Genomic DNA, 18,304 nt, shown 5'->3' on the forward strand with positions numbered 1-18,304 from the left:
GGAAAAGACAACTTCTCTTGTAACACCTTGAAATTCACTTTAAGACCCCTTGATCATACCTAATTCCAGATTTTTCATTATGTTTGGAGAGTTCAGTTGAAATCCGTTTCTTCTGCATTTATAAAGTGCTTCACTTTTTTCAACATTCAGGGTTATGGTGATAAGGATTGTCTCTTTCAGTATCATGATCCGAACCCATTATCAATGATAATAGTGTATCGAATTTTAAATTCCTTGTATATAATAATGTGGCCCATAAAAATGGTGGTTTGGAGGGAACAAAAGTGTATTCAGATCTTAGATTTTTTTAATTACTGTAAAATATACATGACTTAAAATTTACCACGTAACCATTTCTAAGTACGCCGTCCAGTAGCAGTGAGTTCATTCACCTTGTGCGTCATCACCGTCTGTCTCCAGAACTTCTCGATCTGAAACCCTGTACCTAGTAAATGCAGTCTCCCCACCACCACGCCACCCCCACCACCACCCTGGCAACCCCTTTTTGAATTTGACTACTCTACATAACTCATACAAGTGGAATTTTATAGTATTTGTCTTTTGGTGTCTGGTTTATTCCACTTAGCTTAATGTCGAGGTTTATCCATGTTGTAGAATATATCACTGCCCCTCCGCCCCCTCCCCTTCCCTTCTCATTCCTTCCCTTTTCTTTCCTTTGTTTTTGGCAATAGGGTCTCATTCTGTTGCCTGAGCCCAGTAGCAGTGGCATCATCATAGCTCATCATAACCTCAGATTCCTGGGCTCAAGGATCCTCCCAGCTCGGCTCCCCGAAATGCTGAGACGGCAGGCATGAGCCACCACACCATCCTCCCACTACCTTCTTTTAACATCTTTCCATGTTTTCATATTTTAAGAAAGGTTAAAAAGCAAATTAATTTTAAACGTCATCACCATTTGCATACACTCCATCCGCAGTGCCTTTCCTCTCTTAAAAATCCCTTTAAGATCTTGTTTTGTTTGGTCATTGTGACAATTCTAATCCCCTCCCACTCCCAGATTAAAGGAAAAATACATTAAGAAATTTCTTTGGTGTTCAAAATCAATGGTCTTATGTCTTTAAAAAATGATATTACCCAGAACTGTAGCCCTTAAACCCACTTGGCCGTTTTTATTAGAAACTGTTGCCACTCTGTGGCCTGTGACCTTTCCCTCGCGTTTGAGGACCATTCAGCCAGCCTGTCGCTGAGAAGCCAGCAGGCTGTGCTAGGTCCTCTGCAGTCCCTCTGTCTTGTCCCTAAAGCTTCTGCTGTCAGGAGAGGCCTTAGGTTTGCCCGTCCCTGGTGTTTAAAGATTGCCGGCGCACACACGGCAAGAGCATCCATTTTACAGTATCCCAAGCGAAGGAAAGGGCCATTTCTCTTCCCTGATCTGTTTATGATGCGATATGTTCCCAAGCCGGTCACATCAGCCACTGTTGTGGTGAGCTTAATTCACTATGATGGGCTCTGCCACCAGGGCTGCTGTGCTTCATGCCACATTACACGGACCCAGGACCACCTCGCCCCAGCAGCCCGGGGCACTCTCCCTGGGCAGAGTTATTGGGATTTATGCGTTAAAACGGTTCTTCACATTCCTCCTAATGCTGAAGTGAAGAAACATCCACTTCTGTTGTGACTGGAGCAGCTCAGCTCTCACTGCAAACACACAATTTCCGATGAATTCACAAACTTGACTCTCAAAACCAGCTTTGAGCAGAGTATTAAGGGCATCTGCGCTAAAATTCCAAGTTAGTGAAATGCTGTCTTGGAATGGTGGGCAGGGGTCTCAGGGACGAGCCAGCTTGTGAGCTGAGGGGCGTGGCTCAGGCCCTCCTTCCTTTAAATTTCCCTTTTTTCTTGTGTTGTTTAATAATAAATTAAGAAATGGGAAAAACAGTAAATATAAAAATATCTCAGCTGCTTCTGGAAGAATCTGGATGTTTTGCCCTTTCTAAAAGTGTGGCATTTTTTAAAGAGTCATTTTCAGGGGTGGTGCCTCTGGCTCAAAGAGTAGGGCACTGGCCCCATATACAGGAGGTGGCAGGTTCAAACCCAGCCCTGGCCAAAAACTGTAAAAAAAATAATAATAATAAATAAAAAGTCATTTTCTTAGAACTTAAACATCTAAATTGCTACAATCTCCCTCCACCCCCGCCCTGGCCTCTCCACCACCCCCTGGGCCTGGCCTACCTTCTGTCCTACATTCTCTGTCCCACCCTCAGCCCAGCACCCTCCATAAAAGGAGAAAACTCCACCTGCCAAGGTCACTATTTGATCACCTCAGGTGCCATACTCCAGGCCGTTCCCAGGGGTGTGGTCCCCCTGGTGTCAGTCAGGCCCCAGGAGGGTGGCTGTGCTTCTGGGTCCTCGCTGTTCTCAGCCCCAGCAGTGAGACCCACGGAGCAGCTCCCCAGCCTCAGCCCTCTATAAGCACCCCCTACCTCTCTGGTTCAGCCCTAGCAGGGAGACCCCGCTGAGCAGCTCCCCTGGCCTCAGTCCTCTGTAAGCACCCCACTCCCATCCTCTCTGGTTCAGCCCCAGCAGTGAGACCCCCATGGAGCGGCTCCCCTGGGCTCAGTCCTCTGTAAGCACCCCCCGTCCTCTCTGGTTCCTGCCTCCACCCTATGCTTGTGAGTTACACAGCCTCCTTTAGTCCCTACCATGTCCCTGAGATGTGAGTGATTTTATCCCCATTTTTCAAATGCCTGAAATGACTATACAACGTCTGAGGGAGAAGTCGAGCCCCGGTCTGAGGCACTGAAACTCTAAACATGGCCCATTTCTGTTAGTTGAGGCCTTGGGGAGCCGGCCTGGCACAGGGGCTCGCTGAGACAGGGCTTCTGTGTGAGGATGGGAGCAGAGTGTGCCGTGTGCCTGCCCTGCCCAGCCCTGGGGCCCCTGAGAGATGCTTCCCAGCCAGGCCAGTCTCAGCGAAGCAGGGCACCAGCTCCCCAAGGCCGTCCAGCCTCCAGCACGGCCCAGTATGATCCTGTTCCTGGTGCCTGAGCTGCACTCCTGCCCAGGCTGGGACCTCACACCTTCAGCATCATGAGGCGACTCCCCCTATCCTCACAGGATCACAGGGCCACGAGGGTCAGGCCCACCACCACAGTCCTATGCAGTCACAGTCATTTGGCCACTTAGAATATGCAACTCAGACCACAAAGACCAACGGAGGAGGACTGGTGAAGCCAGAGCAGAGCCCTTGAGTGCCCGTCACACCCGTGCCTGCTGGGCTGGTTTCCACCAAGCTCCACCCAGCACTTCAGCACTGGGAGACACAGGCCAGGCGGTTGCCGGTCCCTGGGCAGGGAGATGAGGCTAAGCCCCTTCCCTCCATCTAGATGAGGGAAGCAGAGAGGGGGCTCACTTCCAAAGCTGAAGGGCCAGCAGGAAACTGTCCATCAGGGCCGCCCACACACAAGGAAAAGAATTGAGATTATCATCGTGCAGAGTGGTTGATTGGTTTGAATGGAGAAGTAGAAAAATCCCAGTAAACCTGTTTTAAAATTAAGAACGGGGCATACAAACGTTCATGACACAAGCTCAGTTTTAACATGATAGCCAGATAAGACTGAAAGATGGGGAGGGCAGGGAGACCAAGGACAGGGAGGGGAACAGCCAGGGCCTTGGCACTTGGGCCAGTTCTAGCTGCTGTGACATGGTGCTGTAGGCTGGGAGGCTTACACAACAGAACCGTCCTCACACTTCTGAAGCCTTGCAAGGCCAAGGTCTGGGTGCTGGCTGACGAGTTCTGGTGCTGGCCTCTTCCGGGCTTGCAGACAGATACCTCTTGCTGTACCTTCCCATCAGGGAGAGAGACCCTCCTCTCTGTGTCTCCTAATCAGGATGTGAGCCCCATTCATGAGGGCCCTGCCCTCAGGAAACAATCCCTTCCCAGAGGCCCCTTCTAGATACCATCACACCAGGATTTTAAAATTCAACATAGGAATTTGAGGGGACACCAACCTGAAGTTCATAGCACCCTTCTTGTCTCCCTGCCCTCGGCCACCTAGCTGGTACCCTCTTGGGTGCTGAGCACAGGACATCGGCTTGTTCACCTTCCAACTTTAAAACACGTCCTGCAGCAGGGCACAGCTCTCCAGGTTCCTGTGCTCTGTGTGTTATGGACGTGTCCATCCTTCCAACCTGATGGCCTCCCAGGTGGGCGCATAAAAGGTTAGAGAAGGTTGAGCTCTGGCGGCTGTTCGTGATTCCAGGGTGCAGAGAATTGATGTCAGCAAATTCTTCCATCCTGGGCTTAATTTCCCATGAATGGGGTCAGAACAGGCAGTTGGGGTCACTCACAGCAGGCTGGGGGGTGAGGCTCGTGGAGGGCCATGCTCTGGTCATTCTACCAGTGACCAATGCTTTGTCATGGTGCTGTGTCAGCAGGATGGTGAGGCAGGAGGACCGGTCAAGGTCTAGCTGTGGACCCAGGAGGGAGGACCCCCAAGGACTACGGGGAGGGGGGAGGGTTCACTACCTGAGTATGTGGCGTACTTTACAGGTCTTTCAAAGTAAAAGGCTCAGTGAGGCCTTCCTTTGAGGGGCCCTTTGAGCTGGCCCATCAGCTTGGACCCCCGTGCTGACCAGTGGACTCTCTTATGGGATCTGGGATGCCCAAGGCACTGGGTACTTGGATCATTTCATCTCTCTAGAAGAAAAACCAAGGCCCAGGAGAAGTCAGGTGCCCTGCCCAGGGCCACCCAGCCAGCTGTGTCCATGTCCAGAGAGGCCTGGGGCCCCCACACCTGCGTGACTCACAGACATAATAAGCCTAATACAGTTGACTTTATTTAATTAATAATGATCCTGTTCTGCTCCTCCATGCTCATAAAACACCCTGCAGGTTGGCAAAAACACTCATAATATCGATCAGAAGTCAGGTGGGATATTTATTTTGTCTTTGCCCCATGAGCATAAATCCTTGTCCATTGCCTCCTGCTCCCTTGCATGTGGGATTTACAGTGGCCAGCTTCTTAAAAGCTTTCAGTAATTAAGGAGTAAATATCCATGGGTCTCTGCTGGCCGTGCTCTGTCCCGAGGCCTGACCCCCTAGCAACGCGGCAGGAGAAGGCATGCGTGCGAGGCGGGGTCAGCTCCGCGCTCAGCTTGCAGAGGGCCAGGGTCTTCCCCTGCAGAGAGGAAGCCCCTCTCTTTCCCTGGCATATTGTTCCAGCGCCCTCTTCCATGCCTCTCCTCCCACTTCCTGTTCTTCTTGAGGCAGGAAGCTCTCTGGAAATTCCTTGCTGCTAGCTCTTTCTCTTCTGTCCTCCTCCCATCCCCGCTGTCCTCTCCCACTGTTCAAAACCCTGTGCGTCTCCTCCAGTTTCTGCTGCAAGCCCCAAGGGTATTCCCCCTCTCCCGTATGCTTTGCTGCAGGTTCTTTTAACATTAGGTTGAAAAATCCTCTCCCACCTTTGGGAAGGGAAAAAAAAAAAAAGATTCCCCAATGGAGCAGTGTGACAAGTGACAGGCACAAAAAACAACTTTGTTGTTGGCCTTTTAACATCTGAGGGGGCGGGTCCCAATGAGAATGAACGCCTTAGACTCCATGCAGAGTGGACTTGCAGGAAAGGCTGTTGTTTGTTGTGCAGCACTTTATAAAAGTGTTCAGAAAGCCACATTTGTGGAGCTTTCAAGGTAGATGACAAAACCACGGAGAGATAGCTCTTCATGCCACTCCAAAATGTCTCTGGCTCACAAACAGCGGGCCCCAGGAGGGCCGAGTGGGCATCTGGTCGTCCACTTCCAGGTCCATGTTCTGATGACCCCTCTCCCGAGGTGCCGCAAGATGGCATTGAAAGCCAATCAGAAGCTTTGTGGTTATTTGTTAAAAACTTTCTTTTCTGGGAATCTATCCCATTAATCTTATTACCCGTTGGCAGTGTGCTGAGCCCTCCCTGCCAAACCCAACACACAGCTGATGGCAGTAAGTGCGCCCACATCTCTGCAGCGCTCCACTGGGGAGCAGCAGGGGCAGGGGTGTGGCGCCAGGCGCGAGCCTCTCGGGACGGGGTCGTGTCTAGGTGGGACTCTCCCTCTGCCCCCCCAGGGTCTTACTCTACACTCTGCTGGTCACTGGTGACAAGGATTTGCCAGTGCCCATGAGATGATGCCTCAGCAGTGACCGGGGCTCCATCTGGGACCTGGCTGCCCGGCGAGCCCCCGCACCCAGGCACCTCCTTCCCTTTCTGTCCTGGGCACTGGCCTCTGTATCATTTGCTTTTCCCTCAGTTTTTTCCCCACATTAGTGATTTCCTTTCTCCTCATTCTACAGTTCTTTAATTATTATTTACAGTGATTCTGCAATTTTTTTAAGGAAGAGAGGTGGAGGTAGACACTTGACCGATTTGCGTATCGGCACCCCTCTGCAGTGGGGAGGCGCCCCGGGTCAGCGCGTTTCCTGCAGTGGGGGCGTGCCCCAGATGGGCATCCATAGACACGTCTGGATGTGAGCGGCCCAGCATAGCAGCTGCCAGGCACTCGATATCTGTAAGATGTGTCTAGAGGAACTGAGTTTTTTGTGCTACTTTATTTCATTTAATTCAGACTTAAAGTTTAAGTTCATGTCTGCTCCATTGGGTGGCAAGGCTCTCAATGCCCCCTCTGAAGCGAATCACACCTAACCCTTCACCAGAGAAAAGAACCAAGTGCTGAGATGGCCGTGAGGAGGGCATGGGAAAAGGGCTGTGTGGGTGCACTGGGTCTGCAGTCCAGGTGGCTGTGCATACAGGAATGAGTTGCCTAATTTGGGAAATGGAGCCCTGAGGAAAAAGTCAGTGCCAGGGTGGCTGTCACTCATCTGTCACCATGGGGGACAAGGACTGGGCAGTGCTTTACGTCCTCGTGACTCACCTTCCTCCCACGGGGAGGATCTGCCTCAATGGGTGCTGTGAGGATTAGACCAGAGCATCGTCCAGCTGGCTCAGCCCAATACTGGCTCATGGTAAGTACTCAGTAAGCATCAGCTTTGAGTGTTTTTGATGTTTTTCCTAGTCCGTGTAACAGGGTCTGGCTACTTTAATAGTGACCTTATACTTCTGTATAAACAATGTCAATGGATTGGTTACCTAAACCCCCCCCCGCCCCCACATACACACACACACACACACACACCTGGCTCACACAGAGCTGTAATTTTGGTGGAGAACGTCGCAGAGCAACCAGGGTTAGATAATCTCTGCCCTTTGGTGCTGCTGTGACAAAATGCCTGTGACAGGGTGAGCTCTAAGCTACAGAAATGTGGTACCCACAGGTCTAGGGGCCGAGAAGTCCAGGGTCAAGGCACCAGCAGGTTCGGGTTCAGGTTCGGGCTTGGCCCTGGTGCCTATGTCCTCCCGTGGTGGGAAGGGCTAACAAGCTGCCCTAGGCCCCTGTCCTCAGAGTACCCAGTCACCTCCCAAAGGCCCCACCTCTTAATACCGTCACCTGGGGGAGGCACAAACCTCAGACCTTAGCAGTAATAAAAGAGCAACTTCTTGAGGGCAGTGTCCTGGCGAATTCATGTAGAGAAGACACCCCCACTGCAGGGACACCACTCAGTAGGGAGAGGAAGGGCCGACCAGTATCAGGCAGGTGAAATGCTGGGGACACACAGCTCTTCTCATGACATCCCCCGGTCGCTCAAGGACAGATCAGCCATCACAGTGGTGGGTGTCCCATCATCATAAGCAGGGTTGTCCCACAGCTGGTCTCACTCTGGTGCATCTCTCAGTGCTGTGCCGAGGGCTCCTGCCGTGGTCTTCCATGCTGTCACAGAGCCCAGTGCAGCCTGCACATGGTGGGCGGCCCCGCCTGGGTCCTTGCCATAAGCCTTGGAATAGAGCTGTCTTCCCACAACAACCCTATACACCTTTTGCAAACATAAATGCTCATCTCCATCCTTCCTACCCCACCCCTGGTCTGGTCACATGCAGTTTAAAGGGACCGTGGTGTTTGTCCCTTCCCAGAGGAGGGAGCTTCAACGCAGCCTGCTGCTGGCCACATCGTGTCCCCCAGCCCATCTTTAAGGTTGGGCCGGACTGGGACCCTCTCTTCCTCCGTTCCACAGCCCAGTCTGGATGGTGCCAAGTTTACTGAATATCCTTCCCTTCTTGCTCCATTTCGAAGGAGAAGCTGGGTCCATCAGCATCACGTTATTTTCTCTCCTTTTGTAACTTGGGGTACAGTTGGCCCATCCCTCTGTCCCTGCAGCCTTCCTTTTTGCCATGACACCACTCTGCTGTGACACATGCATCCTGTCCTGCATCTGCCATGTTGGGGGGTCCCTCCGAGGGTCTGGCATTATCAGGAATGGTGGGTAAAGTCAAACACAAAGCACACGAGCATGTGGCAATTCCACCTTGTCACCTGGTCCTGTGGTACCTCCTGGTGCCCACAGTTGGCAAGCACTGAATCTGTAGGCGATAGATGGTGTGTGTCCAGGGGAACTGACTTTGGGGCAGGCACATGGAGCCCAGCTTGGCCAGGGCATCAGGCCTTAAGGGCAGGTGTATATGGCAAAGCCCATCAGGCTGTAGTGCCAGAGTGTCCATCTCCAAGCCTGGAGGACCCCGGAAAACTCAGAGTGACCCCAGCTCCTGTGCCCTGGGCCCCACCTGCCCTCGTATCTCAGCCTCATGCTCAGTCCCAGCTCAGCACCTGCGCACCAGGTGGCCTCCTGTCATGGCACAGACGGGGGCAGGGGGCATCCTACAAAAGGGGTTTCATTGTAGGCAGGAAGAGAAAAAAGTATTACTACAGCAACTTTGGCTGGATCTATTTGGGGGATCGGCCCCAAGGCTTCTCCTGATTAGTTGCCCGCTCCTGGTTTCCCCTCAGCCTCTCAGGAGGCTGATTTATTTAAAGGTGTGTCAGCACCAAATCGGATGAGGAGCTGGGCCCCTCCTTTCTGCTGACGGCAGGCTGCGCCAATAATTCATTTTTTAGCTCATTAGCTAACAGAGGCCATGAGCAGTGGTCCTCTAGGGGATTGGAATGAGGCGAGGTGATCTACTGCCAGCTCCACTGCTCTTGAACTGGCCTTCCTTGGGGAAAATGAACGCCCCAGCCAAAAGGAGCCAGGGATTCCGGAAGGAGCATCGGGACATCACAGTAACAATCTTGAGTATTTATGCTTTGGCGTCACGGTTTCTTAGGGTAGATGATTTTAGACAGCATGTTATTCTAGAAAATAAGCCATTGTCAGAGTGTCCTTCCTCTGCATGCTCCTGTGAGTGTGGAGCTGAAGGAATGTGATGGGGGATGCGGCCGTCCTGTGTGTGAGCCAGCTCGGGCAAAGTGTCACCTGCTGAGGGCTTCGGTGAGGGCAGTTTATTTCTCACCATTCTGGAGGCTGCAAGTCCGCAGTTAAGGTGCCAGCAGGGTTGGTTTCTGGTGAGACCTCCTGCCCTGCTGGCAGATGGCAGCTTCTCCCTGTGTGCTCCCCCAGCCCGTCCTCTGTGTACTCATGGAGGTATGGTGTCTCTTTCTCCAGGTGGACACTTGCCCCAGCGAACTGGGGGCCCCTTTTATGGACTCAACTTAACTTCAGTTACCTCCCTAATGACCCATTTACCACGGTGTCTTGGTGCCCTCTGCACCCATGGGGAGCACGCAAGAAGCCAGTGGGCTTGCCAAGGCCCTTGGCCAAGAATGACCCCACCCCACCGTGACCTGAGAGGGTCATGTCTACAGACAGGCGTGATTTAGAAGCCTTTGACATCCAGCCCTATGTCACCAGCACTTCCATCCCCCCCCCCCAACACACACACACACAGGTAGGCTCCTAGGTGTATGACGATGATGTTAAATGATTAGAGATGTTACTGTGCATGGTCATAACACCAACAGCTACTACCGGCTGAGGAACTGCTGTGGCCAGCACATCGTCCAGATGCACGATCTCAGATCCCAAAATAGCCCTGCCTGGTGTAGATGTCTCAAATGAGGAGAGGAGGGGTCCAAGAACTTACGGAACAGTGTAAGTGGGCTGGGCCTGGTAGCACACATCGATAGCCCCAGCAACTTGGGAGAGACTGAGGTGGGAGGCTCACCGAATAGCCCAAAGCTGCCCCTGAGCTGTGATTGCACCACCACCTGGGTGACACAGTGAGACCCTAACACTGACCACTGCGGCCTTCAGCCCAGCATCCAAGGAGACAGCTGCTTTTCCTCCCGTTGGCCCCTGCGGAAAGTTCATAGAGCTGCCACCCACCCCCATTTGTCGGGGTGGGCAGCAACCTCAGGAGGTGGGCTCTAGGTCATGATCAGTGGTTGAGCACGGACGGGGTTCCTGAATTAGCACCCCTCAAACCCCAATGCCCCTGCCTGAGTCCTGGTTTCATGAGTTGGATTTCAGCTGCTAAAAAGGGTCACTTCTGACAGACAGGAAGCCCAGCAGCCACCTGTAGGTTCCAAGCCACCTCCTAATGTCTGAAACACACTGAAATATTGCACTCCCAAAGGACCCAGAAGGCAGTGCCGAAAGCCTCTGCTCCTGAGGCTGGGGTGAAGAGCTCTGGGTTCCATCAGACAATAAAAGCCCCAGCCACAGATCTAGGGGTGTCTTTGTGGGAGCCCGCGGGGGTCACATGAATGTGGGACCAAGGACACCCCCCCCAAAGTCTGCCCCAGAGACTTGGCACTTGTTTCCTTTTCCAGGTAGCAGGTATCAAGCCCAAGTTCTGTGAGTTGCTACAGTCAGATAAGGAGCTGTGAATAATCCGTCCCAGCTCTTAACCATGGGCCACAAGCTAAAGAAGGCCAAGCCTGGGGCCCCTTCTATTGTCTCACCCTGTCCCAGGTCTACTTTCTAATTTCATGTACATAATATTTGAATTTTCTCCTTAAAGAAGGCTTCCGAAATACACAGTAGAACCTCTGTAAGTTGGTCATGCATAGAGGTGGTCAACATAGGGTCTAGGCCAGCGGTTCTCAACTTGTGGGTCGCGACCTACAGAAACTGTAATAAAGGGCCGCAGCATTAGGAAGGTTGAGAATCACTGGTCTGGGCCTACTGCACATGGTACATGTCCAGTCTGTGAAAATCAGGTCAACTTGAGGAGGTGGTCAGTATAAGGAAGTGGTCCAGCTATGGAGGTTATGCTGCAGTATACGTTTCAGCTCCCCTAAACCTGGACCTACTTCTGTTATGTATATAAACAACGCTGATTTCTAAAACCAAAGAGCTGCTCATTTAGATATGTGTGGGTTTCAGTCTGTTCAGGTGAGCTTGCCTCTGGGGCGTCTGGATCTGGACAGGCCGGTGACAGCAAAGGGTATGACCATGGGCTTGGTACGCATTCTTTGGCTGGAATATTTGAATAATAAAAAGAAAAATTGAATAATTGCAGTTAGCACTGCAGTTACTTTGTGAGCTCTCGGGTTTATCCCTGGATGATTCAGTAGTGACTACTAAAATCAGTCAGAGCAGAGTAAAACAGTTGTGATTTTAATGTCTACCCAAAAATGCGAGTTCCCAAATTGGAATTTGAGAATCTGGACGTGCCCTTCACTGCCATCCCTTTTTATTTAATCCACATGTCATGCCTGTTGTGATTTATGAAATGCCTTAACAAATATCTAATAGATTATAGATAAGGTGTTTAAAATAACATCAAAGCTACTTTTCCCCTCCTTTGGGGGGGCGTTCTCCTTGGCTGGCCTTTCCTGGACATTGCCGGCACTTTGGTGCTTGTGTTTTTGCCCAAGCTGGGTGTCAGGGCTGCATTTGGGGGGGCCAGCGGTGTCAGTTCTCAGCTGTAGCCTAGTGTTTGTCCTGGAAATCTCCCAGTGAAAAGAGTTGGGGGTGACTCCAGGGTCACTCACATGTACCAGGAACTGAAGCAAAACTAATCCAGATTTACTCCTGGAAGAATTTGTTTGCCTAAGTATTTAAAAGCAGATTAGGGATAACCCGACACTAGATCACTAGGGGCAGTGTAAACACTGGGGAAGGTGCACATAGCGCTTCCCCTCTGTGCTTCCGAAGCAGAAATGTCACGGGTAATGAGTTTTCTTTCTAGACTTTCGTGGAAGCCCTGAGTGGTTTCTCCATGTGGCTTGTAGCTATGTGCCCTGATTGTTCCCCTGGAAAAACTTCTGAATTTTAGGAGAAGGGCAATTGTGAATCAGCGCGTTATTTCAGTCTCTGTGGGTAATCACAACCCCTTCTTACAGGGAGAGTTCTTCTGTGTTTTCCCCTCATCCTCATCAAAAAGCATCTGCCAGGCCTGAGGGAACACACCTTGGCCGGGGATGCTTATAAAGTTTCAAGAGCTACTTGTGACATCTCACATTGTTCTTTTTAAGTTTCTCGCTCTCCCCCTCCCCAACCCTGTTTCTTTTCTGGCTCTGAGGCAGGGTGCTGGGCATCCTGAGTTATTCATGTGTCTTACAGCCTTTTTTGGAAAACCAAAGCCAAAAGCCATCATTAGTAGCGACAAAGCTGGGGGCACCTTGCCTTGGGTTCTTGCTCTGGGTCAACGTAAACACGCTTTACTGTGGGTCTCTCTTTCTCTGAGTTTCTCATCCATCCTGTCTCCTTCTCAGCCCTCCCTCAAGATGTGGGCAGGGTCCCTGTCCTCCTGAGACCTGTGGAAGCTCAGTACCAGCTGACGGGGGTGGGGGAGGGAGGGGAGGTTCCATCTGCCCCCATCTCTGCTCTCTGGACATGCACACACACACCCCCCAGCCCCATCCTCTACTCTGTGCCCCTGCTCAGCGCTGGTCTGGAGGAGGGGAGCACCTGCCGTATTTCCTACACCCTGTACAGTTTCCCTGAGAAAACCTGGCTGTTCTTTGTCATTGGAGGGATTTGTGACATTCTGCCACCTGTACTTAAGGCTTTCCCGGTGTCCTGAGAGATGACAGAAGTACATACAGCAGCTGAGCTTAGCTTGTGTCTCTGCCCTTCCCAGGGTGGGTCTGCGGCCATGTTTTCTTCAGCTCAAAGTGTATGGAGACCCTGGGGAGATCACGCCCCCTCCCCAATCCCCAGGCAGCTGAGTTAAGAGCTAAGAGCCCAGGTCAACCCCAGGATAGGGGACCCGTCCGACTATCCTAGCCCCAGACTCTAACCCACTGTTCTTTAATCCTGACTCTCGTTCTTTCTCACTTATTGTAAAACTGAGCTCTTGGCCTGCACTGCAGAGCCACTGACCCAAGGCTGAGAAAGCCAGACCCCGAGGCTGTGAGCCTTACAGTGTTTCTCCTTCCCTGGATGTGCCAGAAACTTCTGCAGTGGTTCCAATTATGGAAGGGGGTTGTGGGGGGACCGAAGAATCTGCTCTTCTGGTAAGTTCCCAGGTGTGATGGTGCTGCTAGAGTGAGCATGGATTATCCTCGCCACCCAGGCACAGGGCTCCCATGTGCCACGGAGGACACTTACCTCCAGCTATCCACCTCCCTCTCTGTGCCTCCTGGCCATGCACCCAGGGGCTGTGGACTGGGTCCTGGCACCAATTGTGATTGCAACTGTCTGGTGGCTCTTGTAGGGAAGAGAAGGAGCGGTGGATCCGGGCCAAGTACGAGCAGAAGCTTTTCCTGGCCCCGCTGCCGTGCACAGAGCTGTCCCTGGGCCAACACCTGCTGCGGGCCACAGCTGATGAGGACCTGCGGACAGTCATCCTGCTTCTGGCGCACGGCTCCCGGGATGAGGTGAACGAAACCTGCGGGGAGGGGGACGGACGCACAGCGCTGCACCTGGCCTGCCGCAAGGGGAACGTGGTCCTGGCACAGCTCCTGATCTGGGTAGGTGGCCCACATTTGCTCATGCGTCACATTCATGGTGTGATGCAAATTAAACAACCACCTCATCTAGTTTGCTAGGACTGCCCTAACCAAACACCACACACTGGGTGGCTTAAACAACACATTTTCTCAGAGTTTTGGAGGCTAGAAGTTCAAGGTCAAGGTGCCGGTCAGTTTCTGGTGAAGCCTCGTACCAGGGCTAGTAGATGGCACCTCTCCCTGTGTCCTCACCCAGCTTTTCCAAAGTCCTTTCCTCTGACTCCCGCTGCCTCTCCCTCTTCTTGTGAGGGACCAGCCCTGTCGGATCAGGGTGCACCCTTGTGACCTCACTTAACCTTACATGCTACCATATAAAGGGCCCATCTCCAAATATAGGAGGTCCCAAAAGTCCCAAAGAGGTGGCCAACGTGAAGAGAATATTTTGTAAATATTTTGTGAAATTTTATAATGAATATTTTGTGAATAAAGGTCCCTTTAACTGCAATCTCCCATTTTCCCTATGAATGGCAAGTTTAGGGGCAACTTTGGGACACCGTGTACAGTCACATTCCAAAGTGCTGGGGGTGAGGACTCCGCCATATGAATGGGGGGCACAGTCTGCCCGTAACAAATCGCTGCCCCCCCTTTCCTTCTCAAAATGGCCCAGAGTCCCCTTGACGCTTCCATGTTGCAGACAGTGTACAGCTCCCTTATGCCCTTTTCCATGAGCAAAAAAACATAAAAACGTCATGTACTGTAACCAGGTATTTCCTCCTGATCATCTCTCCAGTAGTCTGTGACTCTGAGATTGGATGTGAGGACACACATTAGGGCATTGTTCACACCAATGACAATTTTGAACACGATGCGTGGTGGAGGACAGAGTAACTGAACTCTGTTCGTGTGGTGGGGTGCTATTGTGTGCCATGGTTTTGAGTAATATTAGTGATATAAGAAAATGATCATAGTACAGTGTTGGGTTAAAAAAAAAAAAGAAAGGAACAAATTACTCATGTAGTCTTATCTCAGTTATGCATATATACATTTAGATTCCAAGGAAGCACATTAAACGAAAATACATTAAAATATTTTATTTATTTATTTATTTTTTTTTTTTTTTGGCTGGGGCTGGGTTTGAACCCACCACCTCCAGCATATGGGGTTGGCGCTCTACCCCTTTGAGCCACAGGTGCCGTCCCGAAAATACACTAAAGTATTAACAAAGGTTATCTCGGGGTGGCAAGATTCTAGGTGTTGTTTTCCTCTTATGCATGACCGATGGGTTTTCTACAATGACAGCAGCCTCTGAGATCAAAAAAAGTGATTTTTTTTTTTTTTTTTACAATTGGAAAGTCTAAATAGAAAACTAAAGTTCTCCCTGATTTGTTGACATTGTACAAAGGAGGGGCTTCTAGTTGAGAGAATCACTTTCTTCCCTTAAAAGAATACACTAGCCGAGGGACCAGGCTGTGGCTTCATCGCCCAGTGGTCCTGGAACTCACCCAGTTCTACAGTAGCCAGCTGGGCAGCCCTGTTCAGCACAGGCCACCAGGTGTAGGGGTTAGGGGTCAAGAGGAAGCTCCCCTGTCCCTCCCCCCCATCCGCCCCCGTGATACTAATGTGGGCTCTGTTGCCTCCGCAGTACGGGGTGGATGTCATGGCCCGAGACGCCCATGGGAACACAGCACTGGCCTATGCCCGGCAGGCCCCAAGCCAGGAGTGTGTGGACGTCCTGCTGCAGCACGGCTGCCCCGATGAGCGCTTCGTGCTCATGGCCACCCCCAACCTGTCCCGGAAAAACAACAACCGGAACAACAGCAGTGGGAGGGTGCCCACCGTCATCTGAGGGGCAGCCGTGCCCACCGCAACAGCAGTGGGAAGGTGCCCACCTCCCCCCACACCAGGACGCGGCAACCTCGCCGCACACGTGAGTCCTGTCACATCCCCTCACTCTTCCTGGTGGTCACCTCCCACCCACCCGTCCACTCTCACCCAAAACAGAGTCAACCTGGACATTGTCAAAGGGCGAAGAGGAGGCCAGGAGGCTGCAGAACCGATTCCTTTCCATGAACCCCCCTAAACAACAAACAGGAGAGGCCGATGGGGCCTTGGTTCTTTGATGATAGCACACGGTGAGGGACCCTACTCCTGGTGGCACAAGGGATGGGGACGCGAGGGGGAGGGGAGGAGAGGAACAAGGAGAGGGGGCAACTTTCCTTAACTGGCAGTTAAGCACATCAGTACATTTCACCTCTACCAAACGGAACACTTGGATTTCATCTCTTCTCCGAGGAGCTTGACGGCATAAATCAGAAGCAAGCACAGAGTTTGTCAGGTTTGAAGCCCCTATGATGGTATGTGTCAAATCAGTTGTAGCTAATCTGTCCAGGGAGAATACTGGCTTCATTACACTTGTATAGTTGAGTTCTTCCAGCATTACCGCTGTTTAATAGAACATGATTAGTCATCACCGAGAAGAAAGCATATTAGCTGAGGAGGTAGTTACGCGGCACGCTCCGGTGATTGCCACGATGTGATTGCAATACTCTTAGAAGCATCATATTATCCCAGACATGTTCTTTCAAGCCCTTGGAGCCCTCCTTTCTAAATTCACTGTCATAATTTAGTATCTGTTTAATTTTTCAGTCCAAAGAGAGGAAATCAGTTGCTGAGTATTATTTGACTGCAGTCTCCTTGGTGCAAAAACAAAATGGAAAAAATAAATAAGAATAACTCAGAAACTCAAAAGGAAATCACAAATTCAGCTAATAATGGCATTTGGAGTACATTTCGTAAACTAAGTAAATACATAAAAGGCTATTTTTTCCAAACATAAGAGATATTTTATGTCCTTTTGCCAAAGTGAATGTTTTGGGTCTCAGCTACTCCCGGGCCATGTTGCCCAAGTTACACAGGCTTCTGTGTTGTGTCCTTAGATAAGATGTTTGAAAATCTGTTTGAATAAAAGAAGTTCATAAATATGCATTGATTTTTGTACAGACAAATGGCACCTCTGTTAATTTATAAATTGAACTGGATGTGAACTAATAATGTGCAATTGGTTGAAGTAAGAGGGTTACAGATCATTGTACATGGAAAATATTCCCAGCAGTAAACACTTCCATTAGTGTGATATACAGCTTTTAAAAAGAAACATATCAGAATAAGTTGGTGGTACAATTTGCTTATTAAAATTGAGAAGGAAAAAAATAAAAGACCCTGGCGTGTATTAGAAAGTGAGGAAAGAGGCTTGCGATTTCCCATGATTGAAAGCATGACTTAGTTCTGATACTACTTTTGCTAACCAAGACCAAGGGGTTCTGGCAAGTCGGGGTGGTTTTCCAAATGCTGGACAGAGGTGCTTTACAGAGGAGGTGCAAAAACAGAGGAGGCTACTTGGTGGCTCTGAGGCACCCAGGGGCCATTGAAAACCCACATGCCCTGGACTTAGCAGTTAGGCCTGTGGGCAAGCCCTTCTGATGTGCCATGGCCACTGTATCCTCAGCCATCCTCAGTGTGGTGGACACATGTGGTAAACTAAATCATGGCATCCCTGAGGTTGACAAGAAAAGGGGGCAGCTTTTCCTCTGGTGGTGAAATGGGGAACAAGGGGGGGGGTCATGGTGGAAGACAAGGACACTGGCCTGGTGTGGCACAGAACACAAAGCCACCTTCCCCGGCTGCCTCTAGGAAGTTCCTTGCTCTTATATATTAAACCTTATATTTTGTAAAAATTTTTCCTCTTCTTTTTAAAAAAAAAAAATCAAAGTAGATGGGGGAAAAATAAAGCTTTACACAGACTTTATATGTGGGTAAGTGTCTCATGAAATTTCTAATCTTAATTAGAAAGTGGAACTCAACCAGAACCCAAAATCCAATGGGTGCAGAAGCCCCGAGTCTGAGTACCTTGATGCAGCCCCATAGCCCCTCTGTTCGATTTTTAATTCTGCATTTCATCACTGTGGAGTTACTTTAAATGTGAATAGAGATTTAAAAAAAAGTCATTGCCTATTTTTCAAAAATGCGGTGGTGTTCTTACCTGGCTTACACAGTCACCTCCACACGGCCTTTACCGTAGACTTTCTGTAGTGAACACAAGATAAAGAGTATAAATGAAATTCTTAAATTATTTCATTGTAGTTAATTCCCACTATAGGAATGCTTTATCATAGTGAAGCCTTCTTTTGAAAAGAAGTGGAATTCTTGGAAGGCTTCAGTTTGGGATGTATATGAGTGTGTACATATTATCTATGTGTTTATAATATAATATTTTCCCACACGACTTCTCGTCTCACTTCGCCTTCCACAGCCTGAATGCTAGATTGGTTTTTCCCCTTCCCTGCCTCCAGCATGGAGCTGTCCTTGACTCCTCCTCGGAAAACACAGCCCCTCCCCTGCCACATCAAGCTGCCTTGATTTGCTCCAAGACAGGCCCCACTTTCCTGAGCCCACATTTTGGCAAAAGGAAGGGAGGGGAGTGTCCAGGGTTTCTTTTCAAATAGCAGTGGTGGTTAATCTGTTCATACTCAGTGTCAAACCAGAAATCCTTTCTCTGCTGACAACACTGTCGTTCCCAATTTCAAAGTAA

General features: G+C 50.4%; 1 protein-coding gene across 10 annotated transcripts in view; it reads left to right on the forward strand.

Moving 5' to 3' along the window:
* Positions 1-16,931, forward strand: part of AGAP1 (ArfGAP with GTPase domain, ankyrin repeat and PH domain 1) — a 547,645-nt gene extending 530,714 nt beyond the window's left edge. For all 10 annotated transcript variants that reach the window (XM_053596986.1, XM_053596987.1, XM_053596989.1 and 7 more), the window contains 2 exons: positions 13,482-13,737; positions 15,359-16,931. In XM_053596986.1, coding sequence (XP_053452961.1) covers positions 13,482-13,737; positions 15,359-15,562 — 460 coding nt within the window. In that variant the 3' untranslated portion in view covers positions 15,563-16,931. The remainder of the gene's footprint in view (positions 1-13,481; positions 13,738-15,358) is intronic.
* Positions 16,932-18,304: the final 1,373 nt, after the last annotated feature.

The sequence above is a fragment of the Nycticebus coucang genome, chromosome 7, assembly GCF_027406575.1.
Source record: "Nycticebus coucang isolate mNycCou1 chromosome 7, mNycCou1.pri, whole genome shotgun sequence".
Taxonomy (NCBI): domain Eukaryota; kingdom Metazoa; phylum Chordata; class Mammalia; order Primates; family Lorisidae; genus Nycticebus; species Nycticebus coucang.